The 27,026-nt window shown below is 40.6% G+C and overlaps 1 protein-coding gene across 3 annotated transcripts in view; it reads left to right on the top strand.

Annotated features, from left to right (window-relative positions):
• Positions 1-27,026, top strand: part of SAMD12 (sterile alpha motif domain containing 12) — a 177,083-nt gene that overhangs the window by 66,715 nt on the left and 83,342 nt on the right. For 2 of the 3 annotated variants that reach the window (XM_027731175.2, XM_039381865.1), the window contains exon 4: positions 19,638-19,778. In XM_027731175.2, the coding sequence (XP_027586976.1) occupies positions 19,638-19,778 (141 nt within the window). Of the gene's footprint in view, positions 1-19,637; positions 19,779-20,947; positions 21,073-27,026 lie in introns of those variants that run through there. The other variant, XM_039381864.1, reaches the window with a different exon arrangement.

Below are 27,026 nucleotides of genomic sequence, written 5' to 3'. Positions count from 1 at the left end.
GTTGCATGAGTTCACACTCAAGTAGGTAAGTGTTGTCCTGGTTTTGGCTGGGATAAAGTTCATTTTCTTTTTAGGTACCTGGTACAGGGCTGTGATTTGGATTCAGTGTGAGGATAAAGTTAACACATGGATGTTTTGGTTGTTCCTAAGCTGTGCTTACCCCGAGTCAAGGACTCTTCAGTGTTTCGTGCTCTGCCCCTGAGAAACTACACAAGAAGCTGGGAAGAAGCATAGCCAGGAGAACTGAGCTGAACTGGCTAAAGGGATATTCCATACCACAGAACATCATACCCAGTGTATAAATGGGGGGAGTTGGCCAGGAGGGTTCGATTGCTGCAGGAGGGCAGGCAGGGCATCGGTCAGCGGTTGGTGAGCAACTGTGCTGTGCATCACTTGTTTTTCCTGGGTTTTGTTTTTTCCCATTACGAGTGTTATCATCAGTAGTAGTAGTAGTATATTTTACTATTATTACTATTATTATATTTTACTTTGTTCCAGTTACTAAACTGTTCTTGTCTCAACCCATGAGCTTTTTCCTTTCCTGATTCTCCTCCCTGTCCCCTGGCTGTGTGATACTGAGCTGCCAGCTGGGGTTAAACCATGACAGTGTATATGGAGCAATATTTTACTTTATCACACAAGTAAAATTTCTTATTTAAGGACATTGATTTTCCATTAACCCCTCTTGGATTTGAAATAAGAGTCTCTCTCTCTCTTTTTAAAATCACTTCATTTCATAGTGGCTGTTTCATGTAACTGAGATTATCTGATACTGCATATTAAAGTGCAGGTCTCTTGCTTTCAGAAAACTCTTGATTACATTGCAGAACTCAGTCATAACAAGAAACATTTCTGTGTTAAGAGCCTGGTTAGCTGCATGCTGATTTGTTCTTCTGCTCTCTAAAAGCCGTTTCTCCCAGTCATTTTGGGACTTCCTAAGGCAGACTTGAATTGATTCTCTTTTCTAGGTAAGGTTCAGTGAGAGGTTTTGCAAACTTGGGGAGTGCATTGAATGGCTGGCAATTCCAAAAAGCTGTGAGTCAGGACTCATCTCAGGAGATGCTCCACTCTCTGTAGATGCAGATGTTCTTGTTGTCAGCATGTGTATGGGTGTAAGTCACGACCTTTCTAAACTCCTGGCACTGTTTCTTTCTAACCTCTTTCATCACCTCTTCAGGTAAACCTTTTGCAGTGATCAGTGTGATGCTTTAAAGCTTGATGAAAATATCTGTGGTGAGTCTCAAAACTTAGAGTGGGAAGTGGCAATGTTTCTTATTAACAGCTTTGTAACATTCAGGAATCCTGACAGAACAAACCATTAGGAGCTGTCTTCATATTGACCACTTTGGTGACAGCAGAGTGGTTTTCTTGTCCGTTACAGCAGTCCTGGAGCAGCTCTGCTGGTACCCAGCCACTCTGTAATAGCGGGACCTTCGTGGCTAGCAGTGAGCAGGTGCTTTCCATGCTGGGGAAGTTACTTCACAGAAGGTGTTCAGTCTGCAGAGTTGTAGGGAGATGATTTACTTTTATCACGTGGTGTTTATCCCAAGCCTGGAATGATATTCCATTAATTACTGTGCTTGGGTAAAGACCAAAGCCTGGTAACTGGCTTTAGAAGTAACAGATTTTTGTCAGTCTTCCTTTCTCTCTCAGATCTTTTATTGCCCTTGCTTTAAAGCTGTTCCTGTGGAGTCTGTGCTAGTGGTCTAATTGTACTTGCAGGTGGGAGGACACCAACAGCAGTTTTTCCATGTGGCCTTACAGTGCTTCAGAAGCAGTATTGGCTTAGAGGTCAGGATTGCAGAACACATTAAAGGTGTTCCCCAGAATTGCAAGTAAACTGACACAGGCATACCCTACAACTATAATTAATGGTCCCTGTGAATCAGGCAGAATATATGTGTAAAAATCCTTGACAGCTCTTCTGACTTGTGCAATGTGATATGCAGCTTGTTGCCCCTCAGAAGTAATCCAAAATTGGACTTAACATTGCTGCTTTTTGGGCTCTTTTTCACACATTGTCTCTTGCAGGACTTCACAGAAAGAGCGTTCCTTGGAGAAATGTGTTGCTTTCCTCAAACGCAGTATCCAATTCATTTATACCTCTTCTCTCTCTCCTTCTCATTTCCGATATTTGGAAATGTTGGAACAACCTTCTCATAAAGTAAGAGCTGAGACAGGCCTAAAGCCAGCAGAATCTGTAAAATGCCTAAAAGTGAAAATTAAATCTAAATCAAATTGCCATAGTTATTAAAAACTTAACCAAACAACTCTTTCCCATTGCTTTTCCTCATTTCCACTGTTGAGAGAACCAAGTCATTCAAAAGTTTAGAACAAGTAAGAAACAGCAGAGGAAATCCTTTCCAGCTGCTCTGGCTTGTGCCAATAAACACATAGACTTCAGGAGGGAGGAAGTAATTTTGTCTCACCTCTGAATCTCTGATTTCTGAGAAACCAGCTTATGCTTCTACTTTTCAGGAAGAGAGAATGAATCCTGGAAGTCTTCCTTACTAAGATGAAACAGTCTCTTATGCAACAGATGTACTATGTTAGTAGAGCTGTTTGGGTTTTGCCAAGAGAACTTGTGGCTCTGTAATATTGCTGTGTTGATGTCAGTGATGTTTCTTCAAACATCGTTTAGCACTGAGGCTAAATGCTAAGGAATGACAACTTGTGCCCATACAGCTGAGGACTCTTAAGAACAGGATGGCTGTGTTTGTACCATCTGTGGGGAACACCTCTGAGTCTCTGCTCATCCTGAACTATACCTGGGAGTTTCTGGGAAAGTATTAAGTGGCCCAGGCCAGTATCATCCCAGGAAACATTGGGGTGATTTGATAGAACAAACAATGGAGTTCCAGTGCCTGGACCTTAGTGGCACCGGTTAATTTGATGGAGTGGATGGCAGTGGAGAATGGACATTCTTAGAACCAACCACGGCCCTCTTTTCAGAGCGTGTGACATCAGATGAGCTTCAAAGGACTGAAAAATCCTCCATGTTTTACATGCGTACTAGTCCCCATCCTTCTGCCTTTCTAACAGTGCATTTATAGCATTTCCTTTAGAGAAATCCAATGTCTGGATGCTGCTACTGAGGGATTCTGCAGGTGGTGTACGCCTGTATCTGAACAATTTTGAGGGAGGTTCCATGTAGGTAGGAATTTTTTCACCTGACTCCTTGGTTTGCACATTTTAATCGAATGTATTGATATACAAATTATGTAAGACTCTTGTATTCAGTAGCTACTAATTGTGGCCTTGCTAACTCAATTGAATCAGGCAGCCTGATTTGCTGCTCTGTATCTTCATGGAGTAGAATCACAGACAGTGAGGTTGGAACTCACCTCTGGAGGTCATCTTGTCCAAATCCCTGCTCAGAGCAGAGTCAGCTAGAACAGGTTGTCTAGGGCTGTGCCGTGTCAGTTGTGAGTATCTCTGAGAATGGACACTCTACAACTTTTCTGAACATTTGTTCTAGTGTTCAAGCGCATTCATAATAGAAAAGGTTCTTTACATTTAAATGGAATTTCCTGTTCCAGTTTATGGCCATTGTCTCTTTACTCCTCCTGTCAGGTATTTACACATGTTGGAAAGCTCCCCCTGAGCCTTCTCTTCTCCTGGGTGAGCAATCTCTACTCTCTCTGCCTTTCCTTATCTTACAGATGCTCCAATCCATTAATCAACTTCATGGTCCTTTGCTGGCCTTGCTCCAGTATGTCCGGGTCTCTCTTGTGCTAGGGATTCCAGAACTGGATACAGTATTCCAGATGTGGCCTCACCAGGGTCAAGTAGAGGGAAAGGGTCATCTCCCTCGACGTGCTCTGCCCTACTGCAGCCCAGGAGACTGCTGGCCTTCTTTTCTGAAAGGGCACATTGCTGGCTTATGTTCAGCTTGATATTCACCAGAACCCCAGGTGTTTTTCTTGCTCACTGAACATCAAAAATGTTTCTTACACCACAATGAGTGGATTTTATGTGATCTCATCCTTATCATCTAAGTAGTACATGGCTGCTGAGAGCACATACAAGGTCTTGAGGCCATGTTTGGGAGTGCCCATGTCCTGCTGTATGTTGCAGAAAGAATTTTGACATGTCCATCTTCAAGGGTCACTAGAAAATTGCTTGGGAGCAGGGTAGAAATAACTTGATTTAGATCAGCTTTTATGCATCTGTGCCAAAGTGTTTGTAATTGATACTTCAATCTATAGACAGCTGTGATCCTGCTTACCATCCAGCTGATTTAATTCTGGGGTGTGGACAGGATTTCATACTGTCAGTGCTTACATGGTGCACAACATATGGCTTAACCAGAGAAGCTTTGCAGTCTGAGAAAACTGCAGAAAACAACTTGTTCCAATGGGAAGAAAACAGAAAAACACTGGTGAAGAAAACCAAGCACAATGTGTATCAAAAAGAGAACTCAAAGGAGAACATTACAGAAGAAATAGAAGTGAATTAAGTGAAGAGTATTTACAGGTCTGGATATTTGGGTTAGAATTTTAATTATACATTGGAAGATTAAGTAAATAATTTCTTAGTATCTGTTGTTGCTTTTTGGGGTTGTATTGCTGCTATTCAGATCTTGCTATGTGAATACTGTTGCTTGCTGGAGTTTCACAAGACATGCATCTACAACACTGGAAAGAGTGTTAAGCCTAAATGTTTATTTATTAAGCAGAAGCAAGAAATTGTGTTTTGTCCATAACCAAAATTACATTTGAAACTAACCCTAAAATGATTTTGCTTTTGTACTGAAGACTGAGTGCAAGCTAATGAATGGAGATGAAGATAAACAATTTAGTGCTTGACTGAGGATTAAATTTGTGGCTCAGTGTTAGAAAACATTCTCTAGACTCTTGTGGTTTAGGAAAGTTTTTGCCAGTTTCTACTGATCACAGGATCACAGAATATGCTGAATTGTAAGCGACCCACAAGGATCATTGAGTCCAACTCCTGGCCCTGCACAGGACTCTCCCCAAGAGTCACACCATGTGCCTGAGAGTATCGTCCAAACACTTCTTGAACTCTGTCAGGCTTGGTGCTGTGACCACTCCCCTGGGGAACCTGTTCCAGTGACCAACCACCCTCTGGGTGAACCTAAACCTCCCCTGACACAACTTCAGGCCATTCCCTTGGTCCTCTCACTGGTCACCATAGAGAAGAGATCAGTGCCTGCCCCTCCTCTTCCCCTCATGAGGAAGTTGTAACTACAATGAGGTCTCCCCTCAGCCTCCTCTTCTCCAGGCTGAACAGACCAAGTGACCTCAGCTGCTCCTCATAATGCCTTCCTCTCAAGGCCCTTCGCCATCTTTGCTACCCTCCTTTGGACACTGTTTAACAGCTTAGTATCTTTCTTGTATTGCAGTGCCCAAAACTGCCACAATATTCAAGGTGAGGCCTCCCCAGTGCAGAGCAGAAGGGGACAATCCCCTCCCTCGACCGGCTGGTGATGCTTTGCCTGATGCCCCCCAGGACACGGTTGGCCCTCCTGGTTGCCAGGGCACTGCTGACTCATATTCAACTTGCCATTGATCAGGACCCCCAGGTCCCTTTCTATGGCACTACCTTCCAGCATCTCATTCCCCAGTCTGTATGAACATCTGGGGTTGCCCCATCCCAGGTGCAGAATACAGCACTTTCCCTTGTTGATTGCTGTTTTTCTTTTCTGTGTTCTTTTGTGTGTGTATGTAAACCAGTGGAAGAAATTATTTTGTGTATTTGTGTCTGAGCTCTGATACGAGTGAAAGCACCTGTCAGAATAGTCCGTCTTTGCATCGGGGAAGTGTCTCACGCTAGACTTAACCAGTGTGTCACTGGTACCTAATGCATATTCTGTAAGTAAAAACACCCTGCTTAAGCAGCGTGTCATCTGCTCTTTGGGTCTGCTTAGAGAACTCATCTTCAGTATTACTGTAAAAAATTTCTGTGATGATAGTTTCCAGTCTTCTTCCTCTGTATAAATTATTATATGCAAATTATCCATAAGGTTTATAATACATTCACTAGCTACGGCTGTTGTTTTTTCTCTAATCAGGTTTTATTGGTTGATTAGTGTTTGTTCAATTCAGTGCCTCTTTAACACAAAGACTTAAAGGTGGATCATGCCATGTGTTCAATGTGTCCTCTCCGTATACTCTTTTTTAAAAACAAGGTGTAACTGAAAATTCATATGTAATACAGTGCTTTAATGTTTGCTGTTCTCTCTGAAAGGAAAAATTTAATTTATAGTAGAAAGAAAACCCACTGAAGCTATCAGAAAGACAACACAAAATAAAGAAAAAAAAACCCCAAAACTATTTCCTGTGGTTTGGGAGTTTACTGGTACTTGTTTGGTTTATATACATTTCTTTTTCTTTTTCTTCCTTTTACTCTTTCCCATACTTTTTTTCCAAGGCCTTTCGGAATGCTAGATCTCACCCCCCCAAGTCCTGCTGCCTCCCTCTTTTGCAGACCCCAATAACCTGAGCTCTTCTGAACACTCTCTTCCAAAAACTTCATTTCAAGACCACAAGGACCTGGGAATCACGCATTTCACTGCTATATGGCTCTGACTGTGAATTAGCCTTGATTATTTACAGCCTGGGGAGTGAGGGCAGCAAAGATGGTGAAAGGCCTTGAGGGGAAGCTGTAGCGTCTGAGGTTACTTGGTCTGTTCAACCTGGAGGAGACTGAGGGGAGACCTCATTGTAGTTACAACTTCCTCATGAGGGGAAGAGGAGGGGCAGGCACTGATCTCTTCTCTATGGTGACCAGTGAGAGGACCAAGGGAATGACCTGAAGTTGTGTCAGGGGAGTTGGATTTTAGAAGAAGGTTGGATTTTAGAAGAAGATTCTTCACCCAGAGGGTGGTTGGTCACTGGAACAGGCTCCCCAGGGGAGTGGTCACAGCACCAAGCCTGACAGAGTTCAAGAAGTGTTTGAACGATACTCTCAGGCACATGGTGTGACTCTTGGGGAGAGTCCTGTGCAGGCCAGGAGTTGGACTCAATGATCCTTCTGGGTCCCTTCCAACTCAGAATATTCTGTGATTCTGTGGTTTAACTGATTTCTGATTTTAATTAGTTTGGGTTTACCTTGCAGCACTTGTTTCTTGTTTTGCTCCTTCCTACTAGATCAAATCACATTGGAAATGGCAAAATTATTCTTCCATTTTAAAATGTTGATGAGGTTCCTCTCACAAGCAGCTCTCTATTGCTACACTCACTGGAAACCATCCACTGACCTTAGGCTCAGCTGTAGCTCAAATTAGCCAACTCTGTTTTTGTTAATTAGTCCCTAAACTACAAGCTTTAGGAGTATGAGAGTGTTATTATAGCCTTGCTTTACTCCCAAGCTCTTTTTTTAGGAATCTGCTGCTGAACAGCCAGAGTGAGTGACACACACAGATCCCATTATACCTATCTCAGGACCTAGGTGTGATGGTCTCTATTGAAAAGTGAACTTCTAAATTATCACCCAGAACAGGCCCTTGTGTGGTTTCTGAAAAAACCTTTAGGCACCTGAACATCCTATTTCCCTTTTTATTTTAGCCATGAATTTACCTCAGTGCCTGCAGTTCCTTCCTTACGCGTGCCCAAAATTATCCCGATCTGAGCAGAAAAGCATAAGGGAAAATAAGTCTGGCTTCCCCTTTGGGCTGAGGGCTGTCAAATCCTGCCTCCAAAATATCCACCTGCTGGGGAAGTTGGTGCTTTCCCTGGCATGCAGGAAAGGGAGGGCTGTGTAGCACCACTGCTGCCAGTGGGACACTCCCCTGAGGACTGGAGTGTGTTCTCTGTGTCTGGTCTTGGAAAGAGGCTGGAAGTTGACGGAGGTTTGAGCTCTTGCACCTTGCATACACGTTCCCAAGTGCATTGCAGCAAGGTCAGTGCAGCCTTACCTCAGGAGTATTGGGGCCCCCTGGCCTGAAGGACGAACTGGGCTTCAGCATGTTCCCCTGGTAGTTTGAAGGTGAGCTGTCTCCCTCTTTTTGGGAGAGCTCCCTTGCTCCTAGCTATAGCAGTTATTTTTGTAAAGAAGGCCACACAACATTTTCCTGCACCTTGTAGTGGAAAATGAGCTTTTATTTTTGCTTGGGAGAATGAGACCCAAAGGCAGAGCGGGGGGCTGGGCTGCATGTTCCGTTTTCACTGCAGTGCCGGGCGGCAGCCTCTGATAAGGCTCCTGCATGTTACTGTTGTATCATTATTATTAATATTAATAATATTATTATTGTTGAGTCAAATGGGTACAGAAGGCAGAATTTCTAAAGGTGTGGATTCTGTTATAGGGATGAGTTGCTTACAAACTAAGTACAGTAAGTCATTGCTTAGGTATCTGGTTTTTTTCTTATCCAAAATGACTGTTGTCTCACAGTGTTCTACAGGTCAAGTGTAAGTATTAAATAGGAGGAATAGGCCAGCAGAATAAAATCATTATGTCCTGATTCTCCTCACAGCTACAGTAATAAAGGCTGGAAGAAATGCAAAGGAACTCTGCAAAGTGTGTTGTGCTTCTGAGCCAGCAATGCAGCAACAGATTAGTGCCTGTATCTGTAAGACTGTGCATATAATTGAGTAGAGGTAGCTTTTACAACAGGAAAATTATCTTCCCCTAGGTTATAAAATGGGTAGCATAAATTGTAAGTTCAGGGCCCATCAGGGGTATTGTGTGCAGCTTGACAGGTGCTAGGCTTCTAATTAAAGCCCACAAAAAGAAATGCTAGAGCAAAAAATGCATCAGGAGAGATGTGGCTGGTTCATCCTTCAGGTTAGGAGAGTTGAAGCAGTCTACGGTACTTAACCTATGAGCATGCTGCTTTTAATTTTCCATTTTTATTAATATGAATTATTAACATCATGAATATTAACACGAAACCTTTCTCAATTTCGTTTTTTATTAAAAAATTGAAGGATGAAGCTGCTAGGGGTGTGGAAGAAAGCACCACTGAAAGCTGCTTGCAGATAACAATGTGGAGCAGTGGAGAGCTAGGGATACAGAACTGGGAAGCATTTTAATACTGTATGTGCCACTGGCTGCTGCAAGAGAGGAGCCCCGAAGAAAAGATACAAGGACTCCCTGAAACAAATCTCAGCCTTGGCCATATTGATCACCATAACTGGTCTACTCTGGCCTCAAATCGGGAGGCCTGGAGACACACCATCTATAACGCAGCTGTCTCCTTTGAGAACGCACACAGGATCACCCTTGAGGAGAAAAGGCAACGCAGAAAGAACCGTGTATTGCAGAATACACCACCTAAGGAGTCTTTCTGCTGTGCCTTTTGCAATCGGACATGTCTGTCACGTATTGGCCTCATAAGCCACCAGCGTGCCTGTAACAAATGTGGATAGAACCTTCCCAAATCTTCGTTCGCGAAGCCCAGCCATGAGGCCTCAGCACTGGGATATGAAAGCTTATTTTAATATTTAATAAAAATTTACTTTTGCTCTTTTTCTTTTAAACAAAGCAGTGATTGGAAAATCCTATTAGAAAATTTAAGTTTTCAGATTCTGGTCTGCTGCAACCTCTGATGGCCCACAGACCTTTTGCAATGCAGTACAGTAAGCTGTCTGGTCATGTTATGTTGGTCCTTCTTACTTCCCATGAGTTTGGCATTAAAAGAAACCCAGAAAATTAATTAAGCATTTTTCAAATAGTTCTTCTTTGTGTAGAGGTTTTGCCTAAATGCTTTATGGCAGTTAGGGTAATCAGGAGGAAGAAGGGATGGCTTTCCCAGCATCACAGAATGAGTGAGGTGGCCCCTGAGATCACTTTCTGAGGTGTGACTGTGGTGGGTTGACCTTGAATGGACACCAGGTGCCCACCGAGCTGCTCTGTTACTCCTCCCTTCAGCAAGACAAGAAGATGGAAGAAAAGAAGATGGAAAAAACTTGTATGTTGAGATGTAGGCAGTTTACTAAAGTAAAAGGTCACGCTCAAGCAAAGGAAAAACCAAAAAGATTTTTCTCTACTTCCTGGGAAGCAGGGCTCCAGCACATATAGCAGTTGCTCTGGAAGGCAAACATTTTAAAATAATGAATGCCCTCCCTTCCTCTTCCTTTTTCTTAGCTTTTATATCCGAGCAGATGTCATATGGTATGGAATATGCCTTTGATCAGTTTGGGTCAGCTGTCATGGTTGTGTCCCCTCCCAAGATTTTACCCACCCCAAACCTAGTGCTGTGGGGGAAAATGTTGGAGAGACAGTCTGGATGCCGTGAGAGCACTGCTCAGCAGTAGCCAAATCAGTGGTGTGTTCTCTAGGTACAGCACAGCCCTATGGGGGCTGCTGTGGGGAAAATGAACTCCGTCTCGGCCAGACTCTACACATGAAAACAATGAAAGATTTACATATAAATGGATTGTTTTTCTGCATCCTTCAGTATATTTCATACTGAAGAATCATGTCCTTGTTATGTATTTAGTGGCCTAGCACCTTTGGCTTATTGCTTGGATTGATGAGTAACAAATTAGAGCAAGCAACAATATTGACTAACAGTTTCTGTCCCATGGATGGGGGAGGCAGGCTCACAGACCCTGGTCTTCAGCCACGTGAGTGTTTCATACCAGTGCAGTTCAGAGCTTAGTGGGTACATTTTTCTGAGATAGGAGCAGATGTTCTTCCTCACTTAATTAAATGGCAGCTTTTTTGAGTTCACATGTGTACTTCACAGAGCTTGCCCCCTTCTCTGGATACACACACCAGCTCCATTCTAGGCAGAAGTCCAGAACCTCTTTTGCTTTGGAAATATCAGTAGGTAAAATAGTCTTTAGCAATATCAGTAGGTAAGATAGATAGTCTTCTGTGTGATTTCAGGGATTTCCCACTTCCAGTTGGGTTGGGCACTCAAGAATGAATGTGGGGTTTGTTTTGTGTGCATGTGTGTATGTTTATTTTTCTTGTGGTAGTAAATGATCCTTTTTTTCTGGAAGAAATCTAATTTTTGTGAGGTCTGCCATTGGGAGTTACGGGAAAGGCTCGTTTGAATTTGCTGTAAAGACTTAGTCAATTCTAATGCTTTCCAAATTGTCTCCCTTTCCTTTTCTGTGTAGAAGCTGTATATTATAATCTATGAATGTATGTTTACTCCTGAATTAATTAACAGGAGTTTTGCAGGTGTGTTCTAATGTGATTTTTTTAATTAACAAAGAAATGGGATATAATGGGTTGCACACTGAGCAACATTAGATTAACTAGGAATAGAAGAATTGTGTGTCCTGCTGGTGGTGGACAAAATCAAAGGTGTTGACAGATTCACTTACTCCTTCACAAACAAAAAAGACCTTGGGGTTGTTTATTTGAATAGGGGGACCATAAATCTGGCACACAGATACCAACAAACAATAGTCCTGGATTTTTTTATTAAAAAGTACAATGTGCAATATAATAGAAGCTCATTATTATATGTCCGTATATAGTTATATATAGCTGTAGGTAATATATAATTTTGTGTGTCCAGGAAGTAGATTGGCAAATGTATATACAACAAACAATGTGGATTTATAGACTGCCTGCTAAAGGTTTACATTTGTTCTTAATTTACTTTGTGGGTCCTATCCAGTCCTTCCTGAGAGCACTAAAAATGGTTGTCTCACATTTTACAGTACACTTGAAAAGTGGTGTAATATGATTTGTGCCTGAATTTATATTTCAGAGGGGAATTCAAGTTATTACTATTTCCTCCTATTACAATCATCAGGTCCTGAATATGTTCATCTGAAAACAGGACTGTCTAACAGTCTTTTACTCAAGACTTGTAAGGAATCAATATAGTTCCCATCAGTACAGTAAATTACTAACTGAACCACTTCCAGTAATCGTGATGCACAGTCTCTCATTAACCCCTTCTCTTCTCTGTATTGAGATTTGTATTCTAATTTTGTCTCAGAATAAAGTTATTTTGGAATGTATCTGTAAATCATTAGACACTAGAGTACTTATTTCAAAATTTGATAGCTAAGACTGTTATTTATCTGTAACAGTTCTGTTTAATCTTTATTGATGATCTAGACAAAAGAGTGGAGTGTGCTCTCGGTATGTTTGCAGACAACACCAAGCTGGGTAAGAGTTAGGTAGGAGTGTTGATCCTCTGGAGGGCAGGAAGGTTCTACAGAGGAATCTGGACCAAGCCCAAACGTATGAGGTTGAACAAAGCAAAGTACCAGGTCCCGCATTTGGGTCACAACAACCCCACCAGGAAAGATTTAGATTGGATATTAGGAAAAATGTCTTCACAGAAAGGGTTGTTAAGCAGTAGAACAGGCTGTCCAAGGAAGCGGTGGAGTCACCATCCCTGGAGATGTTTATAAGATGTGTAGATGTGGCACTTAGAGACATAGTTTAGTGGTGGACTTGCCAGTGCTGGATTAATGGTTGGACTTGATGATCCTTAGAGATTTCTTCCAATCTAAGTGATTCTATGATTCCATGATATAAGGATATGTGGTACTCCCACACAATTAAAGTATACAATTAAATACTTCCTTGAAAATGTATGGGTGAGACAAGAACTAGGAATTGTTTGCTTTATTTATGGGAGGGGTTGGAAGTCAGGAGACTCTCACTTCTGGAGAGGGATTTTTACCTTCAGCATTAATTTTCAAGGTACTTGGACTCTTTCGAGCTGCTAGGCCAGAAGTAAGTGTTTACCAGGGAGAGGATAAGGGTACTTTTGAAATGTTGTTCCTAAAATGAGTATTCAAGATCCATGCTCTGTTAACTCACTGTCTTTCAGCATTTGTGCATGACTTCCCCATTACTGTAGGTTTGTTGGTTTTGTTCAATAGCATAAATCCAAAGATTGCTGTGTCTGAGCTGAGCCAGACATGCTTGAGCCTGTGTAGCAGGGCATAGGAGCCCCCAAGGCAGTGATGGCTGTGGAGAAACAGCTGGGGGTAGCTAGCCAGGAGACATCCTTGGGAAGAGTCAAGGAAAACCTGAATGTGAAAAAGATATCTCCTAACCTGGTACAATTTCAGAGACCATCACTGAACAGGTGGTGTATAGCTCAAAGAACTGTGTCAAAACTGAGACTAGAAAATGACAATGATATTTGATGGAATATGGAGGGAAGTGGGAAAGGCAGCACTAAGGTGAGAGGAAGTTGTACCAAACTAAATAATCTGAGTTAAATAGCTTCACAGGGGCAACACTGACATCTTAAACCGTTCATCGGAAACAGACAAATTTAGAAACAAAGTCATGTCTTAGTTGTTGCTAATTATGTATTTGATAATGCAGCTAAGTTAAAGATTATGTTGAATTACTTTTCTTTTGTATCCTGTTAATGCTAATGGTTCTGAAGTGTGGAGGAAGGACAGAATTGTGCAAGAGAACTGTGACCTGAGAGGAGTTTTTTGAAATAAACCCATTTTATTGTAGACTTATTGGCATCAGTAACAATAGTCATTGCTTCCTCTTGTCAGAACTATAAACAGACATGATGCTGAGACAAAGGATGCAGATAATTTTCAGAAAGTGCCTTTGTTTACATAGCTGCTTTTCAGAGTTTGATCAAACATTTATTGACCAGTATGACAGTATTTTCTTTGAGAAACTTTATTATAGAGCTGGTCTTATCCAGATCCAGCAAATAATGAATGAGAAAAAGCCATAGAATCATCTTTGATGATGCTAACAAATAAAAGTGTCTCCAAAGCTAACTTGATACATGATATGCCTTCCTATGCTTTCCTATGCTTCCATTGGAGACATACTGGAGTCATGTGCTTTTCCCATTCATGTGTCTTAGCAGAAAGTAAATCCTACAGCTTCATGCTGGTTTGCTACTTTTTTAAACGGGATGAGAAAGCACAAGAATGCTGGATCTGATGCTGGAGAACTTCCTCAGTTCTCTGATATTCATCAAGGTTAAATAATCTCGTTTGTTCCTCCTGGTCCCTATCATTAGAAACTATTTTTCCTTCTGCTTTGTTTCTGTACCAGTATCCCTTGTGTCTCCTCTCTATTTAAGCTGATTGCCAGTTGAGAGTTGCTCATCATATCAGAAGTACCAGGCAGCTACCAATAGCAATTTTGGGGGCTAAATCTCCTTTGCGCAGGCTGGCGGCTGCCATTATGCTGGCACTGGATCAATAATGTATTTGCTGCTATAGTAAGTCTAATGAAAAATGAATCCATTTTTACTTTTAAAGCAAGTAAATCTTCCCTGATTAGTGACATACTGGATAGCTGAAGTGGGGCAAAGAGGGTGGTAATGCAAGCTGCAGTTTATTCAGAGTCTGCATTAGTCTTACGACTAAAATCATTAGTAAGACAAACCAGATCTAACTGCTTTTGCAGGAAAAGCTGTGGATTTGCCACAAGACATTGATGACAAAGCGGCTGATTTGTCTAGTTGACTAGGGATGAGACAGGCATGAGAAGGAGAGACGTGCTCTTAAATTCTCATGTAGAGAGCAGAAAATATAGAACTGTAGAAGATCCGATTGGTTATCAAGAAAAGCATCATGAAGTCATATCAAGTTTGCTCTGAAAATTTGATTGATTTCTGGTTTATGCTGCTGCTGTTACAAGATGTTGCTGAACCCAGGATCCTCAATTATATTTATATCCATTTGTTCACTCTTCAAGTCAGTTCCCAAGTTTATTAGTTCTTCTCTTTTCCCAGTGTTCATCTCCCTCCACTGCCATCGTGAGGCCATTAATGTTCTGTAGGTGACTATTGTTTTTCTCACCTCCTCTCATAATTTTACCATTCCTTACTATGAAGTCATAGCCTCTCTCTTGCCCATTCTTGTTTGCATTCTTTCCTGATTATGTGATGAGAGTTTTATCCTTGTGTCTCACCAGCACCTGAACAGTGATAGTAATGTCTGTGTCTCTGTCATGGAAATTTCTTGCTTGATATGTCCAGCAAGGCTTGTTTTTAAGCACTGAAGTCAAAAGAAGCCAACATTCAGCCTATATAAGCAAGAGGAAAGCTGTGACCAGACTATTTCAAGTAAACAAAAAAGCAACATGTTTGAAAAATCAGAGAAGCACACTGTTAATCCATTAACTAAGAATAAAATGGCATTTGTGACATTAAAGTATAAAAGATGAAAAAGTTTTCATCTTGCATAATTTAGAGGTTTAGGGAATCTTATGTTCCTGCTTTTCAGGTTTTCTAGGTCTGTCAGCTGAATCCATCAGAAATATGACCAAAAGGCATATGAAGTTTACAGACCATAGAATCAACAGCTGAATGTTGACCTGTTAACCAAATCCTGCAATGCAAGACCTGCAAACACTGGGAGCATTTAGTAGGAAATCAATATAAGACAGACAAAAATGGAGAGTGAGCTTCTTGAATTTGTACCCCAGGAAGCTACAGAAGCAGACAGTATCAGGAAGATCAAAAAAAGAAATTTAGGGACATCAGGACAATAAGTAGGTGTTAAAATTATGTGCTCTCTACTAACCCTAGTATAATAGTTCTGGATGTTGTTGTGGTACAAAGGGAATAACTTCAGAAAGTAGCCCTCCCAATAGCTCTCCCAGAATGCATCTCCTACTGACACTACTGACACTCTGAACATAGGCTGTTGGTCTGGCACTGGGGCCTTTTTTAGTGTCCTTGGAATCTCCAGGAAATTTCATTTCCTAGGTTCTGTGCCCCATGGTAAGTAAACTGAACATCTTGTCTTGTTAATTAGGTGTACCTATCATATTGTACTCAGGAGACAAGATCACCTTTACTGGCCATACTTCACACACATCATTTGTTCCCACTAGTGGTTTATTATTTTCATCAGCTTTAAATTACTCATAGTTTTTTTCAGTATTTTGTGTGAGATCAGGCTCTTACTAGCTATCTGCTCTCATTTGCCTGTACTCCTTTGGTTCTTTCTACATGCTTAATAAGTCCTTTCTTACCTGTCCATTCTCCTGCATCACAAGTATTCTTTCAAGGCTTCTTGCGAGGTGTCCCTCTGTGTGTCTGTGAACTGGCAGCTGGGTGAAGAGCAATAGGCTATACCAGTGCAGGGAGGTACGAGCATTTCTGATTAGGTACAGCAGACTGTGCCATGTTCTTTGCTCTAGGGCCAGTGCCAGCCTCATTGGACCAATGCTTATATTCATGCTAATCTTCTGTGGCATGCAATGTTTCTCCCTCCATTCAAATTTTCATCTAGTCCCAGCTTGATCAAATGAGATCTGCAGCAGCTAAGTCATATTAGAAAAAATTAGGCCATCAATCCATTATTAAGCTGGAAAGTGTTTGATATTTTGTATCTGCCCTCAGGGTGTCTCCAAACATTCCACAGCTGATCTGCCCTGAGTATGAGAGGGCTGGGGTTTATGTGCTAAAAATGTGTACAGACACTGAGGGAATTGTGGGGTTTTGTGTAAAACATTTGATTGCCAGCCTTGCAACTAGCTAGAGCCAAGGCCTAGATGTTTGTCACTGCAATCTTTATGGTTCTATTGGCCAAGGTGCTTTTGAAAAAAGTGTCCTGTTCTCTATTGGGCAGGTAGCTGCTACATCTAAGAGGTAGTGCCAGTTTTGTAGTGTTGGGAAATTTTCCTGCGATGGTAGTCAAGTTCCTTCTACTTGTGTCTGAGCAAAGACCAGTGTACAATTTTAGAAAATGTTACTTTTGTCACAGGTTCTGCTCTTGACAATATATTCTATCCAGCACTCTCTGAAAATTAAAAATCTATTCTGAATTTTTACTGTATAGTTGTCTCTCTGTTTTAACCACGATGCTTGACAAAATGACCATCTTTTGTGTATTTTTATTAATTTCCTTTGTTAATCTTAGCTTTTTCAAAGAAAATAGATCTTTAGATTGAGATCCTTCATGCAGGTTATTTCACAGGACAGATGATGTTGGATGGCATGTCTAGCAATCATCTAATCCAAACCCCTACTCAAAGCAGGGGCAGGTACAGCTCAGGACCTTGTCAGACAGGCTTTGAGTGCTTCCAAAGACAGAGATTCTACAAATTCTCTGGATAATTGGTTTCAATGTTCAATAACGCAGAGTTCTTAACACCAAATCATTACTCTTTCAGATATGTACAGTACAGGAAGCAAGACAGTAATGCATCCAAAATCATTAACTGATTATCAGGATCTTGGCCTTGGTAACTAATTGGCTTTAGTGACTGATCTAGGCATTAGCAATATCTTTTCAAAGAACATGATTTACTATCAGAATGAAAAATTATTCCGGTTCTGGCTTGGATGTTGTTGTTCTAAGGGCTGAGGGGAAAGAAAGTATGGGGAGGATTGAATTTTCACACTTCGGATCACTTATTGCATTCTTGAAATGCCACATTTGAATGTTTGCTTTCTTGCCTCATCACCGCCTCAACATGTCATTTTGGATTTTGTGCAAGAAAGAGTTAATTTAAGGCAACTTGTGCAAGCTGCTGCAGATAATATGAGTCAAAGACAATTTTTTCCAATGGCATTGTGCTTTGAGCTTAAGCTGCAGAGGAACTGGCATGCCAAGAGTTGAAAATAGATGTTTCTTTTTTGTGCACACTCAACTTCCAAAGGCAATGACTAGGGTAGAAAACCGATTTGAATATGAAATAAAGAGTTGCCCAGAGGAAGGAAAGAGTAATGACTGTCCATGGCCAAAAACAGGTGGAGGGCACTGGATAAGATGCATGGCCTCTGTCTGTCCTTTCATATTACTGTTGCTGACTCTGCCCTAAGATGATGTGTGTTGCCGCTATTTAAATTGATGATTTGTTTTTTTTATTTGCTTTCAGTTGCTAGATTGACATTACAGACGATACTCCTGAACTGTTGTACATCTTTATAAAGTGCTTTAAAATGTTTTAGTGAGATAAGACAAATAAAAATTGAAGTAATTATTGCTGCCTTTATCACCAGGGGAATTGGACAGCTGGCATTGATCTGTAAGAGACTAATTTCCATATTTTGTTATTACATTAACCCTTAGAATTCTTCTTGTTTATGATTTCAAAAAAAGTTTTCCTAATCAAAAGGTCATCCTCTGTAGTATGCAGTGCTTGAGAGACACAGAAGAGGAGAAGATCTATGAACACTGTCATTTTTATCTGATCAGTAACATCTTGCTTTATTAATAGTAATATCCCAGTATTTTACATTGCATCATCATATCAAGATTTTGCTAACCACTTCAGAGAACTGCTTGTGAGTGAAATCTAGCAGTTAGTGAAGGGCATACCCCTAACTGCTTGGTTTGGGGCAAAAATTATGCACCCCTTTAAACTCTTGGCATTTATCTTAAATTTTTTAATTAAAATAATTATAAAAATTCTGTACTCATTGCTGTTTTGTAAGGAAGGAGATTGAATAAGGGCCTTATCTTGCTGTGTTGAGTAATACTTTCTGATGAGCTAAATTGTACCATTCATCCAAAAGCCACAGTAGTGGTAGCACAGAGACCATTGTGTTGCAGAGGGAATAACCTACTCTTTGCTGTCTTCTTCTGGTTTCAGAATAAAGCCTGAGAAATCAAAGAAGGAATTTTTAACAATTAAAAAGAACTAGAAGAGGTAAAAAGTTGAATTTGTTTAAAAAAGTGTACCAAACAACATGTCATTTTCAAGGTAGTATCAATGCACCTCCAGTTTGATTTGTTGGTATTGGCCAGGGCACCTTTAGATAACAAATATATATACTGGGAATCAAGAGTCAGTGGAAGGCTACTAAGAGACTCCTCTCTTGGTGAAGTGGTGCAGTGATGAAGACCAAAGAAAGTAAGTTTTGGTTTTCTTCCTTGGGTAAAGCACTGGTCGATGCTTTGTTTCTCTGCCTGATCCAAATACTTCCTTAGTGTTGGCTCAGCCACTGTACAGCCTTCCTCCTGTTTATTTATAGCAGTGATGCCCAAAAGATGGAGTCAGAGTTCCACTAGCAGAATCTGGGGAATGTAGATTGATTGATTTTTTAGCATCTACAATCTGCCTTGGACTCTGGTTCAACATTAACCTAATAGTAAAGATAAGTCACAAACTGGGAGTGATAGCCTGCAAAGACCATAGGCTCCTTAGAGTGGAGTAAATGTCTTTTTATAGTTGGACAAAATATTTTTCAGGAATTATTTAGATATCATTGATAGAAATCTCTGGCTTTTTTTTTTCTTCTGTTTTGCTGTGATAGTTTACTGTTGAGAGGGATTTGGAAAGCTGAACCGTAAAGTACAGAATCATATTGGAGAATGGTGCTGTTACACTATAGATATATCTGAATTGCAACGATATTCATCCTCGGTATATCTGAAATTGATTTAATTTGTGAAGTCTACTGTTGCTGATTTCTTGACAGTAATACAGATGATTGAATAGAGATGAGGGTCTTCTTAGGCACCTGTGTCAATTGTAGACTTATAGGGGATATCCTGCCTGTGGGAAACCAACTGACACTGAAGAACAGCAATTGGTTGTCCCAAATGGCATAAGATACCTATTTTAAATGCCTATATCTCTCAAAAAACCACCAGAACAATACAGAAAATCAAAAGAAAGGGCAGGAGTAGTGCACAGATCTCTAACAGTAAGGAAGTACCTAACTGATGAAACACTGTCTTCTCAGTCTGAGGTCCTTCAGGGCTGAGAATCTTTTCTGTAGCGAATTATACCGTCAGAGTGAGACTATTGCATTAATGGAAATCCTTGGGTGATTTTTTCATTGTATCTTTTGCACCCAGGCCGTGCTTTGCTGAGACTTACTGACAAAAAGCTTGAACGAATGGGTATTGCCCAGGAAAGCCTGCGACAGCACATTCTGCAGCAAGTCCTTCAGCTGAAGGTGAGAGAAGAAGTCCGAAACCTCCAGCTGCTTACACAAGGTATGGAAAACAATTTTGGTACAGACAGTTACTGAGATCAGGTAGGAGACATTTGCCTGAGGGCATAAAAGGTGACTTGACGTTCTCCTGCAAGCAATGGTGCGTGAAAATGTCTCATGGATTCCACATGCTTTCCGAGGGGGGAACAAAAGGTAAAATAACGCACAAACAAATAGAGATGTTCAGCTGCCTGTTTTGCATGATCAATAGGCTTGATGGTAGTCTTACTTAACTGTCTGCTTACTCAGATGAAAGTAATTACATATAAAGGGCACGGGTAGTGAACGTACTGTCTTTAAAAACATTGCACATTTTGCATCAATTGTTTACTTTCAGTGTTAGATAAAAAGTAATTTCTGTAACCTGTTTTATGGTAAGAGTTGCAGCAGAAAATTACCTGTTAGACTCTGTTTTTTTGCAGAGGACTGATTCCTTCTTCAGGAAGGAGTAATTTTATTGACTTGAATAGAGTTGCTTGTAATGTATGCTGCTAAGAAAATGGAAAACTGGGCTCAATATGAAGTCTTGATTAGAAGACAGGGAAGGAGAAGTAACAAAATGGTTGTACATATTTTCCAAATGAGGTTAAGATGTTTTATGATGACTAGCTCTCTATAAAGGCTTCTAAATGGCTGTGGTAACATGGAAGAAAAGCAATTATTGTAGCAATACTGTAAAGGAACATTTAGAGATCCTCTACTATATGTCTGCAATACTTTCTCAATGTTAAATGTTATTTGGTACTCCAGTGAGATAGCATAAACCACATACTTCTGTGGTGTTTTGGTTCAGTGCCCATTATATGTCACATCATATGAAAAAAATAGAGAACATGCAGTGTATTTTTAACAAAATGTCCTTCACACATGACATTATGTTCTTAATTAAGCCTTGCTCACTGTGTTTGGGGAAAAAACTCTCTGATTAGTTGAGTAAGCTGCATTTTATCTGAAAGAGCTGATGTCTCAACTGAATTGTTTCTTCAGGCTTGGTGTCTTGTGGATTGTGATGAGGAGTTCTAGGGCTCCTTCATCTTGCCACGAGCTGTAAATATGAGCTTACCTCATCTTATGTCATTTCAAAGGCAGTACACCTGCTGAAGCGTAAATGTCCTCCCCAGATGTTTAGAACTATTCTTTTTCCTTTTGTCCATTATTCCTCCTCTTCAGAGCTGGCCAAATTCTCTCTTCCTCTGCATCTGGAGGGTTTGATGGACTGTGAAGTTCTGGTCACCCACCGGCATTGTTATCAGCCTGCTTATGAAAGTTGGGATTTGACTGATATGGGACAATGAAGACCCATTAGCTATAAATTTGGATCAGTTGATTGCTGCAGTCCAGATAAACCTGTATTTGGCATTGAGAACTACATGTTTCCTGGCTTCTCCTTTATCGTTCCTCTCTGGTTCTCCTATGGACACATCAACTGGTGTATGACTTATGATCAAGTCAGACAGTGGTGACTGCCATTTCAAGGACTTTGTGGCAGCATCATGTAAGATCTATTCCTTGCTCATGCAGTTGAGGATACAAGTTTGGACTTTGGTAAAAGGATGCTGGACTATGAAGGATGGGCTAGGGATAGATGCATGGATGTGTGTTTAATGTAGTGTCTCTCTTCCATGTAGAAGGAATATTGTTATTAAGTTTGATCCCATAAAGGCAAGCCATCATATGCTTTATGAAAGGCAGTACAAGCTTAACAAAAAGCTGGTGGTCTGCAGCTCTAGCTGTCTTCCCCCACTGTGGTGCTAGCCATTGTGCTGTACTTCAGTGTCACTCCAATATATCCTTGGTGAAATTGCTTGAACTGAGAATTTCTGTCAAAAGAATTTATTCTTCTCTTTGTAGTTTGTTATAGCTTAACCATATGAGCAAGTACCCACAGCTGGTAACAGAGTGGGTCAGTTAAGAGAGGCAAAACACACTGCATTCAGAGTTATAGCTTTTAGGGCTAGGTGGCTGCTGGTGTGACCACCAACCACAAGAGCTTGTTGTTGCCCTGTGTTTCAGAGCTCAGCTGGGAATAGCTGTGAGGGAGCATGAGCAACCTGTCCTTGAGGGGAGGAAAACAGTACAAAACAACAGAAATACAATTTTAATAAACAAATCTGTGAATGGACCTCATGGACTGTAAAACCTCTTGTCTGAAAGTCAGAAGCCAGCAATCTTCATGTACTATTGGTCCACCAAGCGTGGTATGAGAGCAGGCACGTTTCAGGTGTATAAAGATAGAGTAAGCAGAGTGTTTTAAATCTCTTTCTTTTAAAAAACTAGAAGAACCAAAATTGTGTTTATTTTCATCTTAAATAGAGCTGAAGTTATGGGGCAGAACAACAGTTTATAAGAACATTCCTCTCTGCAGCAAAGCTGTGTTAATTGTATGATTCTATACTGGGGGGACAGTGAAGTGACAGGATGACAGCAGTATTCCTGCCCCTTGTTGCTTCATTTACACCAAGTTGGAGCATGTGTCTGTTGAAAATGCTTGCTTAAAAGTACTAAGGTTAGGATGTTATTTCTCAACTGCAGTGCAGTCTGTAAAGCTGTTTGTATGTCAGTTGTTCTCCAAAACTGGTTCTGTCCCTTTTCCCGGTTTCTTCAGACTGTGTCCACTCATATTCTTATTATGATTTATATTTTCCTAATCCAGGTTGTTACTGGAATAGGTTTCTATAAGTGGGTTTTTGTTTTGGGGAACACTTGGAGAACATTTTTTCTCTGAAAAGCAGTTTCTGCCTTCTGGAAATTCCATTTGCAAAGTGCAGGTCACACTGTAGCTATTGCTGCATTGTGCTTTACTGTCCTCTAAAAAGTCCTCCAAAAAGAGGGGGAAAAAAAGCCCTCTGTCTCTCAGTGCACAGCTCAAGAGATTGTGAGGTGAAAGAAGCTGTTAAAACCCATTTCTGAATTAATATAGCACACAAGCTGGGTTGCAAGCAATGAGGTCCTAATTCAGAGCCCATTGATGTCAGCAAAAAGACTTCCACTGACTTTAGTTCATACCCCAGTTGAAACTGGAGCAAGCAGGGAAAGTTTCTAAAAAGCATTATATAATACTTACCAGATATTTTAAGTGGTTTTGTATTCTGTTGTCTGCAGAGAAAGTTAAACTCATTTTAAAACCACAGTACCATTCTTTTCTATTCCTATTGCAGAAAATGACTTAAAACTGTTTCATTCTTCTTCATTCAAGACACCATCCAGTCTGTTCTGGGGATCTTAAAGCCAGGATACTACGTGATTGTGTGTTTGAAGTCTTGTCTTCAGTTTTAGGAAGACTTTTCTTTGGAGCAAGAACTGCTTGATTGAGGCTATCATTGGCAGAAACACTATCCAGCCTCCACTAGGATAGAAGGGCACAGGCCTAACTACTGATCTATGCTTTTTTTCTCAGACTTAGTGATGTTGAGGAACTAATTTGACAAAATATCTTCCAGTGTTTCTTGGGGAGAGCTGCACACTGTTGGAAACACCATTATTATACTGTTATCACTGTAAGCCTGAGTTGAAAGATCTTTTTTTTTAAAAAAAGCCTTACATAACTACACAGGGAAGGAAGAAGTTATTTTGAGATTTCTCAATGCAAGTCCTGCTTTGGGCTAACATAGAAGAGACTGTCCTCAAAGTGATAGAACAGTGCTATGTGATTCTGAGCAAAGTATCCACAGACAGCAATCTGCTCAAAGGGCTGAGCTGAAGAAGCATTTTTGGATTTGGACTATATGATGTCTCCATTTAAGAGGATGTTGGGCCCCTAAGCTCCTCTGTGAGTTTTATGTAGGACAAAGTGCTACATGAATATATTGCCAGGCCATTATTTCTCCTGCTAGCAAAACGTGTTTGAACAAAGCTTTGTACTCCATTGAAAATCATCTCAGCAGTTGATACCTGTTGAAATTATTTCCTCAGTAAGTTTTCTGCTCATTCTGCACTGATGCTGAGCTGCTGAAATACATATGTGCCCAATAGTAGTCACAATAAGATCCTTCCTTCCTGCCTTCCTGCCTTCCTCCCTCCCTTTCTTCTTATTTCCAACATACCATACATTTCATTCAAAACCTATCAAGGTAACCCTAGCAGTGTATTCTTCCAGGAAGGGAACTCAGGGACCATCAAAGTTGCATCTCATCTTCCTCTAAGCTCAAGAGCAATGCATCCCAACAAAGAGGAAGTCAGATATGAACCTGTTGGAGTGAGTACAGATGAGGGCCATGAAGATGATCAGAGGGGTGGAGCACATCTTCTGTGAAGACAGGCTGAGAGAGTTGGGCTTGTTCAGCCTGGAGAAGAGAAGGCTCTGGGAAGACCTTATAGCAACCTTCTAGTACCCAAAGGGGACCTACAAGGAGCTGGAGAGGGACTTTTTAGGGACACATGGTGATAAGGCAAGGGCTAATGGCTTCAAAAGGAAAGAGGGTGGGTTTAGGTAGGACACAAGGAAGAAATTCTTTACTGTGAGGGTGGTGAGGCACTGGTACAGGTTGTCCAGAGAGCTGTGGCTGCCCCATCCCTGGAAGTGTTCAAGGCCAGGTTGGATGGGGCTTTGAGCAACCTGGTCTAGTGGAAGATGTTCTTGCCTAGGTCAGGAGTGTTGGATCTAGATGATCTTTAAGGTTCCTTCCAGCCCAAACCATTCTATGATTCTATGACTCTGAGCAAAGAACAAGTAAGAGCCATTTATTCTAGTGATGAATCATCCTCGGTTTTAGAGGAACTTTTTAACAGAAACATTGTCTTCAGGATGCGTGTGGTGAGTAAGTCAGAACCATGAAACCCTCCCTAGCCAAAGTGTTTTACAAGGATTTTGACAGCATTGTCAGTCTGTTAATACTAAAGGCAGGCTTCATGAAAATTTAAGCTATTTGGCACTGAACTCTCCCAGTCTGTCAGAAATGTAATGTTACTTCCTGTTCACCTTATCCACTTTTTCCTTCTGAATGTAAAGTTGGGAGGAACCTGAGCACTACCATTCTAGCTTGCATCACTGCATGTGAGATTTGTTGTCATTTTCTATAATCAAAGCTTTAATGTACTAGACTCACTCCCATCTTCTGAATTCCCACATATCAAGACCTTCCCTGCTGTGGTGGCTCCAGTACACAGCATGAATGATTTGGAGTTACACACCTGCTTGAAAAGGGACTTGAGTGGTCAGAAATTTTGAGAACATAGGACCTTGCAAAGTGCAAAACTGAAAGGTCAACTGGAGCTAAGAGAAGACAATTGCAGGTTGCTGTCCTTGTGCTGTGTAGGCTTTATGGATCCTGTGGCATCTGAACTGTTGTTGCTTACTGTCCTCCATGTCCCTTGAAGAAGTGTTGTTTGAGATCAGCCTATTTCTTTGTCATTCCTGTAAAGAAGTCAGTGCAACTGAGGTTTGCGATAGAGAGTCATCCTGTTACACTTCCAGGATGTACTATTTTCTTCCTTGCGTACATTCCAGACCCAAGGTTTTGCCACCTGAAGAACATGAGTTCCTTCCATCAAAAATGTTCTTTCTTGTCTATAAAAAACAGCAGATGTTGCCCCTGTGAGTGCTCCAGGTAGGTAGTGTGTTTGCCTTTCCAGGCAGCTGGGAAGAAGTGTGTTACACTTGAGGAATCTTAGTTTCATGTCTCTGTTGTATTCCGAGGCCTGCAGCATTTGAAATCTTGACTTTCCTCTTACCAGAGACACATTCTTTTGTTTTCATTGTGTTGACCTCACCATTTTCTTTTCCCTAACCCTGGAGCTTCCAGCTAGTCAGGAAGGGCCTTTCTTCTTAGAGCACAAATTACTATGCAAATGTTTCGTGCATAGGTTGCATATATGGCATCTATCCAAGGCACTGAAAAAAAAACTTGATATTTTGGAAAAGCTCCAGCAAGTTTAATTCCCAGCTGATTTCCTTTACTCTGTGCTCCTGTTATGCTCCAAAATGTCTGAGAGACCTTGTGAGTTGAACACAGAGTGTATCATGGAAACACTGTCAGAAATTACCCAGTAGTAGTAGTTTATCCCTTATCATAGCATGAAAACTGTGTTCCAGGACTCAGCATGGAAAATTGTCTGATTATAGGTAAAGAAATCTTAACCTGCTTCTCAATATGGGTTTATTTGTATGTCCTTTTTTCCTGTACGACTGTAGGAACCATTACATTTGTACTTAACACCACTTTCCAAGAATGTAAAACAACTTTGTCACCATCTATTAGCCTACAAAAGAGCAGTCTTCGTTGTATTTGTCCCGCTTCCAGTTGAGGACAGTTTTAACACTTAACAGAGGATGCAGGCTCTGGAGTCAGAAGCTGTGGTTGTTCCTGAGAGGCTTTTCAGACTTTAGGCACTGTTAAGACTTCTGAAAATAATTTTTTTTCAGGTTACAAGTATGCACTTAGGGGTTCTGTATGGTTTTCATTTGTTTTAGCTGAAACACGATATTGTATGTGGAGTGTGTATCTGAGCGCAGATAAAATGTCTAAATACATGCATCAGTGGCGATAAATATCAAATTCCATCTATGGCATCAGTTATTTGAATTTCATGTGGCTGGTTTCTAACCTGAAGAATATACTTTACAGTGCAATCAATGGTCCCTGGCAGACCATTGAATTACTATGGTACTGTTAGTTACCTTTTAGCTATTGCTGTGATGCTAATACATATTCATATTGAATAACTGAGTGATTCAGCTGACAGGTAAAATAAGTTCCAATACACTGGACAATACATTGTAATGCACTCTGGATAGGTTTAGCACAGAATCATCCTTCAGTATGTGTAGTATATTAGTTTGCAATGTGAATAAGGGAACATGTAGCAACTATGAAATTTGTATTGATGAACTTCTGGCAGGAATTTAGCTGTATAACATTATGATGTGCTTGCATTTTTATGTGTTTCTATAAATAATATTGCAATTCAGTCTACTGGGAATGTTGTATTAACTGTTTTGTATGATTACAAGAACATGATTGCAGGTGTCTGGTTTTCTTATTTTATTAATGTTGATTTTTTTTTTTCATTCCTGCTTTTCAAATTTCTCAGAAGTCAGTCTACTGGAAAATTTGGTCTGGGAAGTTTAGTCCTTCTGACCTAATGCATACCCAAAGCTGTCTTACATGTTTAGTGAATATATATTACATATATATAAACACACACATATATATGTATGTATTTCCCCACTCGTGTGTAAATTGGAAAGAGAAAAAACAATTTTTCTCAAAGTTTAAGAAAAACAAGTAAAATATTGCTGCTTATGCTACAG

Source organism: Pipra filicauda, unplaced genomic scaffold (genome assembly GCF_003945595.2).
Source record: "Pipra filicauda isolate LSUMZ 115617 unplaced genomic scaffold, ASM394559v2 scaffold243_size1161148_pilon, whole genome shotgun sequence".
NCBI classification, from domain to species: domain Eukaryota; kingdom Metazoa; phylum Chordata; class Aves; order Passeriformes; family Pipridae; genus Pipra; species Pipra filicauda.
This window is presented reverse-complemented; position numbering and strand designations above follow the sequence as displayed.